We start from the raw sequence: 20494 nt of genomic DNA, 5'->3' as shown, positions 1-20494 counted from the left end.
CAGACCACTGTGACGTCACTGTTACCATGACGTCACAATCAAATGACATCACTAATGGCTCTGCTACTGAAGCTGTTAGCAGTACTTTTTACACTGAAGACACTGCTAATTACTGTCTACAAATTGAAAAAGTTGGAAGAATGATGAATGATGTTGTCGTTGATAAAAGTGGCAAAAATCCTCGGCAAGCCTCGGTATTTTTCCACTTTTATCAACTCGTGTTGATATATTTGATATCAAAAGACACTCGGGTGAGATTCTCAATATATTTCACACCTTTTTCAGAACATAGGTTTGTCAAACGAACTATTTTGTGTGTGTTAAAACTAGGGCAATATTATGCTTTTCCAGTATTTTCGTCAACAAATTATTATTTTTTAAAAACAACAGAACTTCAAATGGTCGGTCCCTTAAGTGACAATTATACCCGTTTATATACATGATCACTCTTTATAGTGTTTGGCCACTGTGATACCATGCCGCAGTTAGGCGTGACACTCAACACACTGATACGGACGCTGAGCCGGACATTTGTTTTTTCCCAAGCGCCAGGCAGGGTAACAAGCAGAATCGTCGATCCCCGGCCGCGTCATACCAAAAGACGCTAAAAGATGGTACTTGTTGTTACCCTGTCTGGCGCTCGGCATTAAGGTGCTAAAACAAGGACTGGTCGGCTCGGAGTCAGTATACTGTGTCTGAGTGGGGTATTCATGTTAAACTGCGGCATGGTATCTCAGTGAGCTTTCACTAAAAATCGGCATCAGTCCGGACTAGTACAAGCAGCCACACAAACACACACACACGTACATGCACGTCGCTGTATCAGTGCAATAATCTTGGACGCGACGTTAAACCCCATTTCACCTCACCTTATCTCTCCATAATCAGCCATAACTTTCAGCTATTCTGGCCACCTCAACCCAGTGATGGCCACCAACAACAAACAACATACTGATCTCTTCTGTGTCCCTATATCTAAGCAGGGCCAGCCAGTTTCATAATCCACAAGCTCTGGAAATCACCGGTCGAAATCATGGGAAATCTAGAATTCGAAACAAGCTGACCCTAGCTGGCATAGCTAATGAACACAGTTCCACACTGCAGCACCCCAGAACTACGTCATCCCTCACAAGGCAGGCAGACCAGCGAGAGAGTTGGGTTTAACACAGATTTGAACATTACTTTACTTTTCTGTTATCACACAGCATGGATATGATGCTGACAGATAAAAAATAATAACAAGCATGAAATAACCCCGCCAATATGACATGTCCGGTTGTGTGCAAGGCACGATCTGCTCCGAAAACAAGCACTAGCGCCATTTTCAGTCAAAATCGCTGCTTTGGAAACTCGAAAAATATTGGATCTGCTCGAGGGGCGGTCCGGTAGCCTAGTGATTAAAGCACACCGAAGCCCCGATTCATTACAATGTGAGAAGCCCATTTCTGGTGTTCCTCGGCATGATATTGCTGGGATATTGTTAACAGCAGCATAAAACCATACTCACTCACTCACTCACTGGATCAGTATGCCATAGGTATGACCAAACTTTGTTTGTTTGTTTGTTTGTTTGTTTGAAGCCATACCCAGCAATTCCAGCTATATGACAGCAGTCTGTAATCAAGTCTGAACCAGATAATCCAGTGATTGATATCATGAGCACTGATACACGAAATCGGGATACGATCGCATGCATCAACCAAGTCAGCGAGCCTGACCACCTGATCCCGTTAGTCGCCTCTTACGACAAGCGTAGTCACATTTTATGGCAATCATGTGTTCCTGAAGACCTATTCTCTACATGGAGTGGGTTGACCAAAGATTTTACTGGGGACCATTATGAGATTCAAACCATCTTACGGCGGATCCTGGCACAGGATGTTTCCCAGAGGAGCCAGGATTAATGAAACAGATGAGTGAGTGAGTGAGTATGGTTTTACGCCACTTTTAGCAATATTCCAGCAATATCACGGCGGGGGACACCAGAAATGGGCTTCACACATTGTACCCATGTCGGGAATCAAACCGGGGTTTTCGGCGTGATGAGCGAACGCTTTAACCACTAGGCTACCCGACCGCCCTAATGAAACAGAAACAGTGATAGCTTTGTATACTTTTATTGAGCAGTTACTACACTATTACAGTTTGAAATACTGTGAACACAAGTGCTGCTTGTTCAGAGATGAGTAAACTCTGACTCACACATTCCATTGTAATCAAACTCATAGAACATGCTTTTAGTATTTGAATAATGGTTTTACTCAAACTTTATACTTCATGACTCTAATGATCATATTTCAATCACTTCTGAGCAATGGACAGTATTTTAACAAAATAAAAAATATAATATGCCAGTTAAATGATTAATGGATGTGTTTATTTCCTCTACAAGTGATTTCTGCTGTTTCATCTTTCTTCATGTTGATAGGCACTGAAATAGATGGGTCACTTTGGAATTCTTCAGATATAAAAATCATTCATGCATCTTCTATATATGCATAACCAAACATTACAGAACAAAATATATTCATCCTCTAACACCAAAAAACAAGAATTTATCCTTTTCTAAATACATGTAGTAAAAAAAGAAGAACGAAAATTGCCTAAACACTAAACAAAGTTATAAACAACATCAAATTAGTGTAAGCATGCCAGATCTCTACATCATTTGAAAAAGAAAAATGTCCTGTGCTGCACTATCCTTTTTAACTATTCCTCCGAATATAATGAAATAAATACTGGCAATATAATGCCATACCAACAGTATCCATGGTGACGATGATGAAGTACTATTGTCATCACTCTACTACATCCTTAATGTACTAACATGTACACCCCATACACATGCAGACACATCTTCCAATCACACATCAATCATCACAATCCATCACCAGTCAATCAATCTATTAATGACAGAATCACACGTCAATCAAAAGAAGCTGACCAATGACAGACCCAGAATATAAATACCTAGACTTTTCAGTTTGCTATCTGTAATAGATATGCACAACGTTTGAAATACTGACGTGTCAATCAAAAAAAGCTGACCAATGACAGACCCAGAATATAAATAACTAGACTTTTATGTCTGCTATCTGTAATAGATATGCACAACGTTTGAAATACTGACAATACAGTACACACATTAATAATCTACAGATGGTCCACAAACAGACAGTAATTGATATTTTGGTTCATTTTGAGGATTATATACATCATTACGGCGTTGTCTTAAACATATAAGACATCAAAAAATGATTTTACTAAAGGTTAGATCAGGTTAGATTTATCAAAATTAGAATATATTCATAAATTTCTTTTCTGGAACAGAGTAACATTAAAATATCAGTATTGTGAACAAAATGTAAAAAAAGTATTTGACAGGACTGGTGTATTGTTTCAGCTCTGAAACTGCCATCATAATTGTTTAGCAGTATTGTGAATGACAGCACATATTTCGTACATCCTCCCTCCGGCCTACAACCCCTGGGCATTAATTAACTCTTTCATTCTGGGTCTGTCCTTGACCTTGACACACAATCTGGCTGGCAAGCTGTTTCCAAGGTCAAATTTAGTCAGTTCTGTATTGGTCTGATTGTGGAACCGAGTCCTTCAGATCACATCATTTGTATAGATTTTCCAGATAATTCACATGATCACAAATTTTAGACTAGTTGTCATGTGATCATCTGATGCTGGCTACAGCTTTCTGGGCTGCATCATCAAGGTCGTTGGCAGCTGTTATGGGGAGATTACTCTCGCGGAGAATCTTCTTGGCCTCATCAACATTGGTGCCTGGAGAAAAAGAAGATTCAGTGAGAACAACTATTTGAAGGGTGAGTGAGTGAGGGAGTTTGATTTTACGCCGCTTTTAGCAACATTCCAGCAATATCACGGCGGGGGACACAAGAAATGGGCTTCACACATTGTACCCATGTAGGGAATCAAACCCGGGTCTTCGGTGTGACGAGAGAATGCTTTAACCACTAGGCTATCCGACCACCCGGTTTGAAGGGAGAAAGATAAAAGACATCATAGAGCGTTTTAAGTCATGTGTGCAAATTCCTTGTTGTCTTACTTTCGCTGCATCTGGTGACATAATCTATGTATGAAAAATGAAAATGGACTTCACTCTTTGACCAAGACCCTTATGAACAGAGTGCGAAATACAGTAAAATATGTTTATATTGAACATGCTTATAATGAGTGAGTGAGTGAGTGAGTGAGTTGGGTATAACACCGCTTTTAACAGTATTCCAGTTATATAGCAGTATTGGGGAGGAAAGCCCGAAGTGATGCAGGTTTCAGACGTTTACCACTTCGGTGAAACCCACGAGCACGGGTATGGTGCTGACAAACCTAGAAACATAATCTGGGCGAACCGGGATTCGAACCCACGATTATAGGTTTCTGGCGTGCCAAAGGGACGCAACTCTGCACAGAGAATCGGGGCGCGATAAACGACTGGGCCACCCGTGCCCCCACGCTTATAATGAAATGACGGATATTACGAACTTAATTTTTGGTCCCGGACATTTGCTGCATAGATGTTGTATATATGCTTATAACATACTATGGTTATAACGAACTATAATTAGTGGTCCTTTGAGTTTGTTATAACTGTAGTTTTTTGTAGTCTCAAAATATTGCCAGCCAGGTGGGCTTGTTACCTATAAAAGTCAGTTTCAAATTTCACTAGTTTAAGAATGCAACAGTTTATTTTTTGTCCCCACAATGTTTCAAGATTCAAGAGGTTTTGTTGTACTTTGTTGTACCTTTGTTGTACAAGAGTACAAAGAGATAATATCCGTGAGTACAACACAGCTGTAGGGATGTGCCGAATACAATACATACGTGGAGACAGTGTTACAAAGTGGGTGTACACAATTATTTTACGAAGTGACTTCATGATATTATAATATTCTTGCGCTGAGAAAGTGCATGATGAACAAAAAGTGCTAACCTAAGAATTGTTTTTCTATCATTAGAATTCAACAGAGTGAGTGAGTGAGTGAGTATGGTTTTACGCTGCTTTTAGCAATATTCCAGCAATATCACGGCAGGGGACACCAGAAATGGGCTTCACACATTGTACCCATGTTGGGAATTGAACCCGGGTCTTTGGCGTGACGAGCGAACACTTTAACCACTAGGCTACCCGACCGCCCCAGAATTCAACAGAGATTTACATGAATACAAATTTGATAAACGCAGGTATTTCTGTGGAATATATGCTTCCCTTAAATCAGTATAAACAGTACAAACAAGCAGTATATGAAGTTCAACCTCTATACAAGTTTGACAGAGAAGACACAATCTCATTGGCTGTATAGAACGATGTCGTCCAATGTTAACCATTATTTCAGACAGTCCGAGACGGAATCTTGAATATGTTATGTGCAGAGATTTGCATGTTATAACATTTAAATACAATTTAGGTTCAATCAACGATTTAAAAGATCTATACATGACATATCTTGAACTGTTTTCTAGTGTCGATCTCCAATCCTGCTGAAACATATCTAGTGACTTTCTATGAAATAATCTTAAAAAATCATGTTTATTACCGACACCTTGATACAACCACACATAACCGAAACCGTGATAAGATAGCATGTAACGAATATTTGATGCCCGTGTTGTGTACCCATGATTGTCCAGATTAAGAAGCATTTTGTATGCTTTTCTAGGCAGGCAGTCTTCGTGCATTTCTAGAATTTTAAACCAGTATTTTTAACAACGAATATATGCACTAATGTACATTGGATATCTTCCACATTCGCCACAAACCATCCAGTTTGGAGTGTTTATTACACACAATGTTTGACATTGGTAGTGAAAGTTTGTTAAGTACCACAGCTTGTGATTGGTTAAACTACAAATTACATCCAATCAAATCAAACTTGTTATACACAGTGTTACAGTGACAACAGTCACTCAAACAAGATAAAAGAAGATAACTCTAATCTCGCAACATTGATTCAAACAACAAACAACATCAGCAGAGGGAATAGCTGTGTATGCATAGCTACTCAAACTACACACAATCAGTGACCATGTGCGAAATATGGAAATATCATCATCATCATCATCATCATCATCATCATCATCATCATCATCAATGATCATCATCATCGCCATCATCATCTCACAATCATCAACTTACCTTCCAGTCTGACAATGAGAGGTAGAGAGAGGTTGATGGTGCGGCAGGCGTTGGCGATGCCGTTAGCGATGGTGGCACAGTTGACGATGCCCCCGAAGATGTTGACGAGAATGGCCTTGACCTGCGTGTCTGCTGTGAGGAGCTGGAAGGCCGACTTCACCTGTTCCTCCGTGACCCCGCCGCCCACGTCCAGGAAGTTGGCTGGGTTGCCGCCGTGGAGCTTGATGATGTCCATCGTTGCCATTGCCAGACCGGCGCCATTAACTGAAATAATAATTACATATCAGGGACCATTTTGATCACAAAAATGGAATGCCATGTCTGACTAAGGGTGTGAGGTATTACCGGTATTTTGGAAAATTGAGGTTAATTCTTTCCACGATACGTATCACAATATCATTTTTTCATGCACGATATATCAGGTGATTTCAAGCTGGGTTTTTTTATCATGTGTTTCATGTTATACAAATGGTTTCGCTGCCCAGGAGATAGCATCCGGAGCCCCAAGATGGCTGGTTATTTATCGAATGAGTGAACAGTATGTTGTACCAGCATCTTGTTTTGTTCCATTTTTTGAACTTCAGTTCATTCCTAAATGTATCAGAATTACAAATTTAGAACAAGAGTTTGCCACTAACTAGGCTATATCCCCCGCCCCTGTTGCAGAATTTATGACATAATTAAATCTTAACAAACACTAACCTTTTTTAACCGAGGTGGAACTTGTCATGGAAATTGTAAAAAAAAGAAGAGTTTGGAACCTAAGTCCATCTTGCTGCCATGGAAACGTAAAAAAATAAAAATTTCTAAAATTTCTAAATAGCAAAAGGCACCAGTTCAGCATGTACCTGACAAACCTGCAAAGTTTGATGAAAAAATATTGAATGGTTTCTGAGTTATGCTCCGGAAACGAAACGTGACGGACAGACAGACGGATGGACGGAGCCCGTTTCTATATCCCCCGCCAACTTTGTTGGGCGGGGAATAATAATACAATATATCGTGATACGAGTGCCCTACGGCCTTGTGCACTGCAAAATAATGTGATACACTTGAAACGGGCGGTCGGGTAGCCCCGTGGTTAAAGCGTTCGCTCGTCACGCCGAGGACCCGGTTTCGATTCCTGACATGGGTACAATGTGTGATATTGCTGGAATATTGCTAAAAGCGGCGTAAAACCATACTCACTCACCCACTTGAAACCTCCAATATCCATCCCTACGCCTGACAGGGATTAAAGAATGACTTCCACAACAATGGTGACCTATTTGAAATGTTTTGCATGACTGAAATCATTTAACAAATTCTAATTTTAGTTGTGTTCATTACATGCAAAAACAGAGGTAGCCCCATCCTCATCTTTTCCTAAAAAAACCCAACAAATTGTGCCTCTTGCTACATTACTGACTTGTTAAGCACTTGTTTGGGGTAAAAAAACACACACACAATGTATTACAACTTTGAAAGAGAAAGTCCTATGCCTACATATATCTTCATTAAACGCACGCACGCACGCACGCACGCACGCACGCACGCACGCACACATCTATATATAAAAAAACAAAGTGTGTTGGTGGTTGCAGCAGTCAAATTTAGACAAAAACCATTAAGCATCCTACTTTACATGGGGCAGTTTAATATTATCTACGACTAGAATTCTCATGTGATTAGCAACTTTCAGATGTATTATCCGTACTAGATATTTTACAGGTCCCATGGCACCCGTGAAGATCCAGGGTAGAATAGGTAGGTCTTCAGCAACCCATGCTTGCCGTAAAAGCTGACTATGCTTGTTGTAGGAGGCGACAAACGTCGGGTGGTCCGGCTCCCTGACTTGATTGATACATAACATCGACCCCAATCGCGTGGATTAATGCTCATGATGTCAATCACTGGACTGTCTGGTCCAGACTCGATTATTTACAGACTCCTGTCATATATCTAGAATATTGCTGAGTGCAGCCTTAAACAACAAACAAACAGGTCCCATGGAGATGATTATTTCCACAATTGTTCAGTTATCTCACGGATAACTACTAGACAGTTATCTCACTGATAACTACTAGACAGTTATCTCACTGATAACTACTAGACAGTTATCTCACTGATAACTACTAGACAGTTATCTCACTGATAACTACTAGACAGTTATCTCACGGATAACTACTAGACAGTTATCTCACGGATAACTACTAGACAATTACCTACCCCAAATTAGCATGTGTAACATGGATTATTGTGCGTACCCAGACAGGCGATGTTGCCATCCATGCCGATGTAGTTGAGGTTGGCCTTGGCAGCCTCAACCTCTCGGGGGTCGTTCTCTGACATGTCGTCCAGCGCAAACACATCCTTCTGCCGGAATGCTGCATTGTCATCGAAGTTGATCTTGGCATCAAAACACACAACTGTAATTGAAAACATGAATATTGTTTTAATGCTGGAATCAGTCATGAAGAGAACAAGAGTCATCAGGAGAGGACATACCCCCTGGTCTGGTGCTAATTGGAAATGGAGTTCGGCTACTAATACCCGGCTTTGGATTCATTGCCATTGGATACATTCAGTTCAGAAAAAAGTTGTTTAATTTGTTTCAGGGCGATCGGGTAGCCTAGTGGTTAAAGCGTTCGCTCGTCACACCGAAGACCCGGGTTCGATTCCCAACATGGGTACAATGTGTGAACCCATTTCTGGTGTCCCCCGCTGTGATATTTCTGGAATATTGCTAAAAGCGGCGTAAAACTATACTCACTCACTCACTCAATTTGTTTCTAATCCCAAATCATGAAAAGGGACCAGTTCACCACTAGACTGATCTGAATAACAAGTCTCATCAAGAAATGTTCAACAGTTTGGAAGTTCTGCTCTGGAAACAAGCACTCATTTTCAGCCAACTTGTCATCATGAAAAATAAATAAATATTAAACGCTAAAATCCCAAGTCATCTCAGGTACCAGTTCCCCATTGATCTGTATAGCAAGTTTCAACATGAAGTATTGAAAGGTTTAGGAGTTCTGCTCTGGAAACGGAAAAAAGGCGGACACACAATCTCATTAAAATCAGGGACCACTTGCACAAAGCGATCTTAGCGCTAAGATGATCATAACTCCCATTCTTTAACATAGGCTTAAGATAGTCTTAGCGCTAAGATTACTTTGTGCAAGTGGATCTGAGTTCTCGCTACTGCTAAACAAAGATCTCAGGACATCCCATTAGGGGTCACGTCAGAACGACCTTTCATCCGACCAATCAGAGCATCATTTACCAGATCATGAAAGTGACAGTCGGAATGTGAGTTCTCATCATGCAGCCTCGAAAACTTTAAAACAGGGTATTCTGAACGATAGTTATGGGCTTAACGACTGAATCTATACATTCTAGGCCATATATTAGCTATTTGAGAATGTTCTTTTGTTCAGGTTTCACATTTTTAAGCGAGAATCTGTCAAAATATGTTTTGAAGCGTAGTCGCCAATTTGAAATTAGTGCCTTAAAGCATGAGAAAGCTGCCTTCTGATTGGCTAATGACGACTTCTTGTCAGTAATTCCATTTGTCGGTCAGAGTTCACGAAAGATCGGTCTGACGTGACCCGTAATGGGATGTCCTCAGATCTTTGTTTAGCGGCAGCGAGAACTAAGATCTGATTTTAATTAGATTGGCGGACACATGGAAGGACATGCTGATCGCTATATGGTTGACAGATGAGGGGTGCTGACGCACTGCTTGCTCACATATCAGAGTGAAGGTTCATCTTCCCGAGGCAAGAGCGTTAACTGACTTTAAAAGTCCAGTTTCCACCCTGGCCAAACTAGGCTGGAATTCCTGGGCTCGATCGTAGCGCCACCAGTGGCTATTACGAGATATGTCCTTTCTATGCCTCTCCTATTGACCAATCAGATTCAACCTCTTGTATCACTTGCATTTGCTTCAAACAAAACGGTGGCGCCCAGTCAAGACGATCTGATCGATAATCAAGATCTATATTGTGATCAAACGAGTCTAACATCGTGAAGTGCATCAAATCATGTGAGCACCTTGATAAAAACATGAAAAAAAGAAAATATCTGTTGACAACGAGTTAGTGGTGCACATGCTTTGCAAATCCTGCAGTCGACCGAAATCTGCTTGACACTTTACGAACCGAATTTTGATTTCGGTGCGCGATTTTGATTGGACTATGCATAGACTTGTTAGGAGCAACGTTTCGGTGTAAGTTCTAACACTTTCTTGATAATCGTGTTAGAACTTATACTGAAACATCGCTCCTAATTGTAACAAACAAGTTGTTCATCCATATATCTTATCCTTTCCTTAGCCCGTGAAAGTTGTTCCTTTTGTGTAAACACTCATGTGAAAATTTGTCTCATGTTTGTTTTGTTTGTTGTTTAATGCCGCACTCAGCATTATTCCAGCTATATGACCGTGCTGCCTTGGTTGACGCATGTCATCGTATCCCAGTTGCATGGATCGATGCTCATGATGTCAATCACTGGATTGTCTGGTCCAGACTCGAATATTTTCAGACCATCATATAGTTGGTACACTGCTGTGTGCAGCGTTAAACACCAAACAAGGAAGTACTCGAACACAATGTACTGACTCTGAGCCGACAGTCCTTGTTTTATAGACCCTCTCATGACGCCTTTCAGTATGCCAGGGTCAAACAACTGACCAAACCATACGAGATAAACTGCACCTTTTTCTGATTCAACTGACCCGTGAAGATTCCGGGGTAGAATAGGTCTTCAGCAACCCATGCTTGCCGTAAAAGGTGACTATGCTTGTCGTAAAAGGCGACTAACGGGATTGGGTGGTTAGGCTCGCTGATTTGGTTGATGCAAGTCATCGATCCCAATTGCGTGGATCGATGCTCATGATGTCAATCACTGGAATGTCTCTTCCAGACTCGATTATTTACAGACCGCCGTCATATAGCTGGAATATTGCTGAGTGCGGCGTTAAACAACAAACCAACCAATCTGATTTAACCGCTACACCATCTGTCACACCAGCTACACCATCGTACCTCGGCCATCAGGTGTTTCCCCGAACGGATTGATTTCCACTTGCGTGGCATCCACCTTCACAAACAGGTCATAGAGTCGCTCTATCTGCTTGGCAGCCTGTAATGAAGAACCATTGCTAAAATCAAACATTTCCAATATTCTAGTGTTACATATAACAAAATAAACAAGGCTAAGATCTTTTGATTCACCAAATAAATCTTAGTGGACATTGTTGGATTCATGTCTTGCCATGTATAATACAACACTTAGCAATATTCACACTGTATGTGAGTGAGTGAGTGAGTATGGTTTTACGCCGCTTTTAGCAATATTCCATCAATATCACGGCGGAGGACACCAGAAATGGGCTTCACACATTGTACCCATGTCTGGAACCGAACCCGGGTCTTCGGCGTGACGAGCGAACGCTTTAACCACTAGGCTACCCGACCGCCTACGCTGTATGTGATTACTTCATGACAAAATAACTTATAGTGAGTGAGTGAGTTGGGTTTAAAGCTGTTTTTAACAGTATTCCAGTTATATCGCGCCGTGTCAGCTTAATGTGGGAGGAAAGCCCGAAGTGATGCAGGTCTCACACATTTACCACTTCGGTGACACCTACGAGCACGGGTATGGTGCTGACAAACCTAGAAACATAATCGGGGCGAACCGGGATTCGAACCCACAATCATAGGTTTCTGGCATGCCCAAGGGACGCAACTCTGAACAGCGAATCGCGGCACCTTAGACGACTGGGCCACCTGTGGCCCCCAATAGAACTTGTAAATACACAGTGTTAATTAACAAATCAATGGAAAGCAATATAATAACTGTTTTTTCATAATTAATTAAAGTTGTTTAAAATGTTAGAATTTGTTAACCATCGAAGTCAAAATAGGGAACACATGATAGGTTGAAAGTAATAGCTACTTTGTAAAGCCAGTTTCTCACAATGACCTCATGTGTGTGTTTTTCTTGTTTAACGCCACACTCAGCAATATTTTAGCTACATGACAGTCTCGGTGAGTGATTGAGTGAGTATGGTATTACGCCGCTTTTAGCAATATTCAAGCAATATCATGGCAGGGGACACCAGAGATGGGCTTCATACATTGTACTACCCATGTCGGGAATCGAACCCGGGTCTTCGGCGTGACGAACGAACGCTTTAACCACCAGGCTACCCGACCGCCCCCATGACAGTCTGGACAGTCAGTATAGAGAGTCTGGACCAGACAATCAAGGTTGGTTTTTTGGTTGGTTGGTTTTTTGTTTTACGCCACACTCACCAGTATTCCAGCTATATGACGGCGGTCTGTAAATGATTGAGTCTGGACCAGACAATCCAGTGATTAACATCATGAGCATCGATCCACGCAATTGGGATCGATGACATGCATCAACAAAATCAGCGTGCCTGACCACCCGATCCCGTTAGTCGTCTTTTACGACAAGCATAGTAGCTGAAGACCTATTCTACCCCGGATCTTCACTTGTCCTGACATCAAGGAGTCCCTGACATCAAGGAGACCCATCAACGTATCGATTCACACAATTAGGAAACAATAACATGCATCAACCATGGCGTCGAGCCTGACCACCAATCAATTTAGACGCCTCTTACAACAAACACAGACTGGTGGGGACGTATAATCTTACCCCGAATCCCCAGAATGTTGACCCTCTGTACTGCAACATGTATTTACACATCAACAAACTAGTGTGGCCACCTACCTCCGTCTGCTTCGTGCCGGTGAAGCCAAGATTAAGCGCCATCTTCATCGACTGACCATCTGCCAATCCAGTTGTGATGTCAATTGGGTCCTGTAAACGATAAAAAACAAGTGGTTTGTTTTTGTTTTTTGGTGTTTTTTTGTTTAACGCCAAACTAAGCAATATTCCAGCTAAATGACGGCGGTCTGTAAACAATCAGACAATCCAGTGATTAACATCATGAGCATCGATCCATACAATTGGGATACAAAGACATGCGAAAAACAAGTAAATTGACTAAATCAATTACAGTAAACTACGGTTATAACGAACTCAAAGGGACTACTAATGTTAGTTCGTTTTAACCATAGTTCGTTATAAGCATATATACAGCATACCCACAGCAAATAGTTCGTTCGTAAGTTCGTTATATCCGTCAGTTCGTTATAAGCGTGTTCGTTATAACCGTAGTTTACTGTAACATAAATTAATTAATCCTCAAATGAAACACCATAAGTCCAGCAAGGCTCTTCTATTGTGAGACATTTGGTTTGAAATAGTTCACTGATAAACTACAGTCACTTACAGAATGGTATAGATAGCAGCATGCTGGGTGAGGTGTTTCCTTGAATGCAAGAGTTACTTCCCTTCCTACTACAAACCATCTTCCCGAGGCAAGTGAGTTAACTGACTAAAAAAGTCCAGTTTCCACCCTTGCCGAACTAGGCTGGTATTATCGAGATACTTTTTGGCTGGACTAACGAGTCTATGCATAGTCCAATCAAAATCGTGCACCAAAATCAAAATCCGGTTCGTAAACTGTCATGCAAATTTCGGTAGATTGCAGGATTTGCAAACCATGTGCACTGCCAACTCGTTGTCAGCAGATATTTTCCAAATCTTTTCGTGTTTTTAATCAAGGTACTCACGGGATTTGATGCATTTCACGATATAAGAGCGAGTGAGTATGGTTTTAAGCCGCTTTTAGCAATATTCCAGCAATATCACTGCAGGGGACACCAGAAATGAGCTTCACACATTGTACCCATGTCGGGAATCGAACCCGGGTCTTCGGCGTGACGAGTGAACGCTTTAACCACTAGGCTACCCGACCGCCCCAATGAAGGATGTTGCAGTACTGGAAAATACTCACTGTGAAGATGGCTCCCGGGTCTTTCTCAGCAACCTCCTCTATGTCCATCCCTCCCTGCGGACTCCCCACCATCACCGGGCCGTCGTACTTCCGGTCCATCAAGATGGCGAAGTAGGTCTCCCGCTCGATGTCCAGTGCCTCGGCTACCATCACGGTGTTGACCTTCACCCCACCTGTTGGCGTCTGCTTTGTGACGAGACTTTGACCAATCATACTCTTGACGAGACCCGACACTTGCCCAGCACTGAAACCAGGGGACCAGGTCATTGACACATGTAAATATATATGGTTGGTTGGTTGGTTTGTTGTTTAACGCCGCACTCAGCAATATTCCAGCTATATGACGGCGGTCTGTAAATAATCGAGTCTGGACCACGTATTCCAGTGACTGATATCATGAGCATCGATCCACGCAATTGGGATCAATGACATGCATCAACCAAGTCAGCGAGCCTGACCACCCGATCCCGTTAGTCACCTTTTACGACAAGCATAGTCGCCTTTTACGGCAAGCATGGGTTGCTGAAGACCTATTCTACCACGGAATCTTCACGGGTCCAAATATATATTGTTAATAAATAAACTGAAAGTCATTTATGTCAGTGGTTTCAATTTGATGAAAAGTTGATGATGAGATGATAAAAGAGGTTGACATGACATGAATATTGTCAAAAGCAAAATATAAAACCATTCTTATTTCAGGATTGAGTGAGTGAGTATGGTTTTACGCCGCTTTTAGCAATCTTCGAGCATTATCACGATAGGGGACTCCAGAAATGGGCTTCACACATTGTACCCATGTGGGTATCGAACCCAGGTCTTCGGAGTGACGAGCGAATGCTTTAACCACCAGGCTACCCCACTGCGCCTAATTTCAGGAGTGAGTGAATATGGCCTCTTTTCCACTTTTGGCAAAATATTCCAGCAATATTGCAGTAGGGGACACATCACAGAGACACGTGGGGGAACGAGCCAGGAGAGTACCCCACCAGCATCCTCTACTCACTTACAAATGTAACATCAGCTTCACATAATAATATTCCACAACATTACCGTATTTGACGTAATGAGCGCCCTGGGCGCTCTCAAAATTAGAAATAGGGGGCTCTTATTAGAATATTATTTTGTGGAAAAAAGAGAGTTGAAAGATAAATTTTGTGGTTTATGCTGACAGCCTGAAATGTTTATATGTGACAGATACATATTTCCAGAATTTAATTGCCCATAATAAAGAATGCATATAACACACAAGTGCGTATTATACGCGAATAATTAAGTCTTGTGTACATTGATCAATCGGAAGGAGTGCTAATTGGGATTGTTCACTAGCCAATATATTAACAAATATCGCCGTGGGCGCTTATTAGAGCAGGGCGCTTATTACGTCGAATACGGTATATACATTGAATATGTATATTTTACAACCACATGTGCAACGCTGACACCCTCATTCATTGATAAGTGCCACTAATCACGATGTCACTGATTTGTGTGTACACATTTCCATCCACAACATGACTTTCCCTTCACAGGGTGTAAAAAGCTCTTGCTGGTAAACAAACATAGAAAAAAAAGTATTTTTTGACAGTAGGTATTCCACATGCATCGGAAGAATCAAATTCCATTGAACTGGGTAGTCATTTAGCAGTATGGCGGTGTCAAACAGACTGGTTGCTAACATAACTCTACATTGACTAGATTAATACTAATTTAATAGGACCCGTGAATATTCCGGGGTAGAATAGGTCTTCAGCAACCTATGCTTGCCATAAAAGGCGACTATGCTTTTCGTAAAAGGGGACTAACGGGATCGGGTGGTCAGGCTTGCTGACTTGGTTGATGCAAGTCATCGATCCCAATTGTGGGGATCGATGCTCATGATGTCAATCACTGGATTGTCTGGTCCAGACTCGATTATTTACAGACTGCCGTCGTATAGCTGGAATATTGCGGAGTGCGGCGTTAAACAACAAACAAAACAAACAAAAACTAATTTAATAGGTAAGGACACATTCTACTGGACACACATACCTCCCTGTATTGACTAGATAAGCACAGGTTCCCTAGGCCGACTCAAAATTAATAATACTACTGATACTGCATTTATTCCAGGTAGCCATATTGTGAGTTGGGTTTAACGCTGCTTTTAACAGTATTCCAGTTATATCACGGCATGTCAGCTTAATATGGGAGGAAAGCCCGAAGTGGTGCAGGTTTCAGATGTTTACCACTTCGGTGAAACCCACGAGCACGGGTATGGTGCTGACAAACCTAGAAATATAATCGGGACGAACGGGAATTCAAACCCACAATCATAGGTTTCTGGCGTGCCCAAGGGACGCAACTCTGCAACTCTGCACAGCGAATCGCGGCGCCTCAGACAACTGGGCCACCCGTGCCCCCTCCCCCCCTCCATATTGTGGAATTGTTACTAAGAATCTCAATGTACTCTGCCAGAGTGGAACTTTACAAGAAGTCGACATCTGTGATTCCAGGTAAGAATATTGGTCCCTCACAGCTGATGCTTGATATGAATAAATGGATTGGGTGGTCATGCTCGCTGACTTAGCTGACTGAATGTCATATTATCTGGATCTGGTCCAATCTTGACTGCGTTATATCGCTGGAATATTGCTGAGTACGTCATTAAACAAAAAACAAACAAATAAAGTAACAAACAAAAGCTTACTCTTTTGTTAGGTGCACTCCTCCTTTGAAGCCACTTTTGAAAACACCTTTGCCCCGACCTCCAGCCAGGATCTGAGCTTTGATGACATATTCAGGCACACCTGCAAACCAGTTATCAATAGATGCAAAGTTTTCTTAACTTAATTCTCAAACTGTAGTAAAGGATGAATCAAGTTTCAATTTAATGGATTTCAAAGTACCTATTGGAACATTAGAAATTGATTTAATTTTGATATAGCCCATATCACTGTTTATCAATGCATTCTTGAAACAGAGTGAGTGAGTGAGTTGGGTTTAACGCCGCTTTTAACAGTATTCCAGTTATATCACGGCGTGTCAACTTAATGTGCCCCCGGGTATTTCTTGGTTGGTTGGTTTGTTTGTTGTTTAATGCCGCACTCAGCAATATTCCAGCTATATGATGGCGGTCTGTAAATAATCGAGTCTGAACCAGACAATCCAGTGATTGACATCATGATCACCGATCCACACAATTGGGATATGATGACAAGTCAACAAGCTTGACCACCAAACCCAATCAGTCGCTTCTAACGACAAGCATAGTCACCTGTTAAAGCAAGAATAGGTTGCTGAAGACCTATTCTACCCCGGATCTTCACAGGGCTTGTCACTGGATTGTCTGGTCAAGACTTGATCATTTACAGACCGCCGTTATATAGCTGGAATATTGCTGAGTGTGGCGTTAAACAACAAACAAACAAACAAACAAACAAGGGGCTTGTATCATGTATCAGAGTGTAATTACGTAGTCTGTCTGTGATGGAGCCTGCATCAGACGCGGACTTGGCCACTTCAAACTTCTGCACAGCAATGTCATGATCGGCCATGAGACGCTTGCTCTGGAACTCCTGGAGATTGAGCCATCTTGCCGGCACACTCACAACTGGCAGCTGAAGGGACAAGGCAAACATGTCATCTGCTTCTATAGCTGCCACAGTCTGGTGAACGTTCTGCTCTTCTTTTATCTCCCCCCCCCCACCCCCGACATTTCCTGGTTACTTAGTCCTCATTCACAGCCTCAAAACTCATTATTCCCCTAACCTTTAGGATACTAAATTGTGGTGAGGAAAATTCTAAATAGTGCCATGGCACTGTAGCTCACCTGGGCATATAGTCAACAGTTCACAATGTCAAAAAGGGCAATCTACAAAAACTGCTGTCAGCATTGACATTCAAATATTTTCTGCATAAATACTGAATTTTAATGATTTGAACAAAATGTAATGTTAAAAGAAGCCCTTAGTCTGGCAATTGCAGAACCAAACATGCATTTTGAAAGAACTTAGAGCATGTTGACAACGTCATAAATTGCAAAAATAAACTGGAACATATATATGCGTTTGAGTCCCACAAAAAAGTAAACAAGCACAAACTTTTGCTACTTTTTTTTACAAGTAATGGCAATGAATAATTTACCCAATATGGCTGCTGTGGCAGCCATGTTTAAAATCATATTTGAAACTCTTGACCACATACAAGGCTTCCCATTGGTGGAGAGCAGCGTGTGAGGTTTCAGCTTCATTGGCTCATTGTTGTCTCAGATGATGATCACAATGCAACGAAATGCATTTGTAAGAACTTAAAGAGTACGTCCAAAGCACAAAGGTCAAAATGAGTACAAAATTTAAAATATGTGTAAAACAGAACATATTCCTCAAGCCCTACTCCATGTTCCATAATAGTATATACATTTGGCCTGATTGAATACATATCTTGAAAATTAATATTTTATGTAAAACTCCTGTGGCATAGCTGAAAGTTTTTGGATTAATTCTGTTGCAACATCTGATATGTAAACACATTATTCAACAAAAACAAATGAAAATTTAAATCATGTAAGTAATATTATTGTTATCTTTAAATAGTGTGTTTTTACAATTTATCTTCCAATGCTAGCATTGTAAACTGTTTTCTGAATACACAAATCTTTATTACCATCCATTTTCAAATCGCATTTCTGGTAACACGAACTATCTTTTTAAACTTAGTTGTAAATTAGAGCTTAGAGTGGACGACAAAAAATGTTTGAGAGGTCAAAAACTGTTTTTGTTGTTTTTTTTCTAGTGGCGAGCACATGTCATAAATTTGGAGTTCTTTCCCCTTAACAGGTGCTCTTCGACTCGTGTCTTTACATGGGATAAAATAAATATGTAACAACTTTGAATATTTCTTAGCATGACATAAGTAAGTGATTTTTGTGAGTGCTTTCCGTAGACATAGGTTGTAAATGCAAAAGTAAACCTGTTTCAGCGTTCGCAGACGTTCTGCCCTCAACACACGTCGCAACATCACTGCACAGTCCGGCTAACGGGAGAGAGACCGCATCACAACCGTGGAGGAAATATAGTCCAAGGGACATTTAATCTCAACGCGAGTCCCGTTCAGTTGACATGCTGAGCAGTTTGTTTAAACTGACTCGCACCATTTGGATACTATTTCCTTGTTTCTAAATACGTACACTGACTGAAATAACAACGAACACACCATAAACGTTTTTCAGTTGTCAAAAATTTGGTTCTAGATAATAATTTATTGCGAGGTAAAATATGCAAGTGCTGTTATAAACAAATATCACCCATGCGACAGTAATGCATATTAATAGAACCTACATGATATACTGTTACAAAGAGCCCGCATGCGCAAATTCACGCTCCCGTTTCCTTTTCAGGTAAATGACCTGAAGGTAAATCGGTAAAATATAATGACATGAGTAAGGTTGTTGTTGTTTGGTTTTGTTGTTTAACGCCGCACTCAGCAATATTCCAGCTATATGACGGCGGTCTGTAAATCATAGAGTCTGGACCAGACAATCCAGTGACTGTTATCGTGAGCATCGATCCACGCAATTGGATGCCTTTAAGGACTGACAAAGAATTACTAGATCTATACATCCATGTATCCAAAGATGACTTGCCGCATTTTTTAACGCTGTGGTCAATATGCAACATATAATCTCGTGTTTTGGGGATAATTATTTCAAATGTAATTGGGACATGTATGTAGATCACATAGAAATATATCCTAATCGCAATTAATGTCTTCCCAAAACTGAAATGTTGAGATATTTTCTCTTTTTAAACCTAACATCTCATCAACTAACATATATGCATTAATTATGTATTTCTTGAGAAAGGGAACAGAATTTTCTATTTAACAACCATGTTTTACCAACCATTTGGATAAGGAATCGAAATCGGTATTTGGACAATTACAAACGTCACACCAACTATATTACCTGTACAAATAGTGAGTGAGTGAGTGAGTGAGTGAGTTGGGTTTAACGCCGCTTTCTACAGTATTCCAGTTACATCACGACGTGTCAGCTTCATGTGGGAGGAAAGCCCGAAGTGGTGCATGTCTCAGACGTTTACCTCTTCGGTGAAACCCACGAGCACGGGTATGGTGCTGACAAACCTAGAAACAGAATCGGGGCGAACCGGGATTCGAACTGTACAAATAGTGACACAATTTTGCGTTGAAACTGAAATGAGTCATATTATGTATAACAGATAAGAAAGTTAGCTTATATAATTCAAGTGTACACTATAAACATTATATCGACCTCGGGAACGAGGTACTGACAATATGTTTTAAGAACATATTCTTGTCAGTTGTATTCAGGTGCCGAACCGCGTGTTTATTGTAAAACTGGACCACGGAAAATAGAATGAAACATGCTTTTGTGTGAAAATGATATATAGATTTATTGAATCTGGAAAAGAAAAGGAAAACTAATCATATTC

General features: G+C 41.0%; 1 protein-coding gene across 1 annotated transcript; it reads right to left on the bottom strand.

The window, feature by feature from the left end:
* Nucleotides 1-2355: 2355 nt before the first annotated feature.
* On the bottom strand, nt 2356-19075 carry LOC139444771 (succinate--CoA ligase [GDP-forming] subunit beta, mitochondrial-like). Its single transcript, XM_071225721.1, has 9 exons — nt 18993-19075; nt 17497-17641; nt 16732-16831; nt 14043-14286; nt 12911-13000; nt 11194-11290; nt 8413-8574; nt 6167-6430; nt 2356-3795 (listed from the first exon to the last, which is right to left on the bottom strand). Exons 1-9 carry the CDS (start codon nt 19038-19040, stop codon nt 3686-3688), a joined length of 1260 nt encoding a protein of 419 aa, XP_071081822.1. The 5' UTR covers nt 19041-19075; the 3' UTR covers nt 2356-3685.
* Nucleotides 19076-20494: the final 1419 nt, after the last annotated feature.

Source organism: Haliotis cracherodii, unplaced genomic scaffold (assembly GCF_022045235.1).
Source record: "Haliotis cracherodii isolate W230 unplaced genomic scaffold, xgHalCrac1.p SCAF_6, whole genome shotgun sequence".
NCBI classification, from domain to species: domain Eukaryota; kingdom Metazoa; phylum Mollusca; class Gastropoda; order Lepetellida; family Haliotidae; genus Haliotis; species Haliotis cracherodii.
This window is presented reverse-complemented; position numbering and strand designations above follow the sequence as displayed.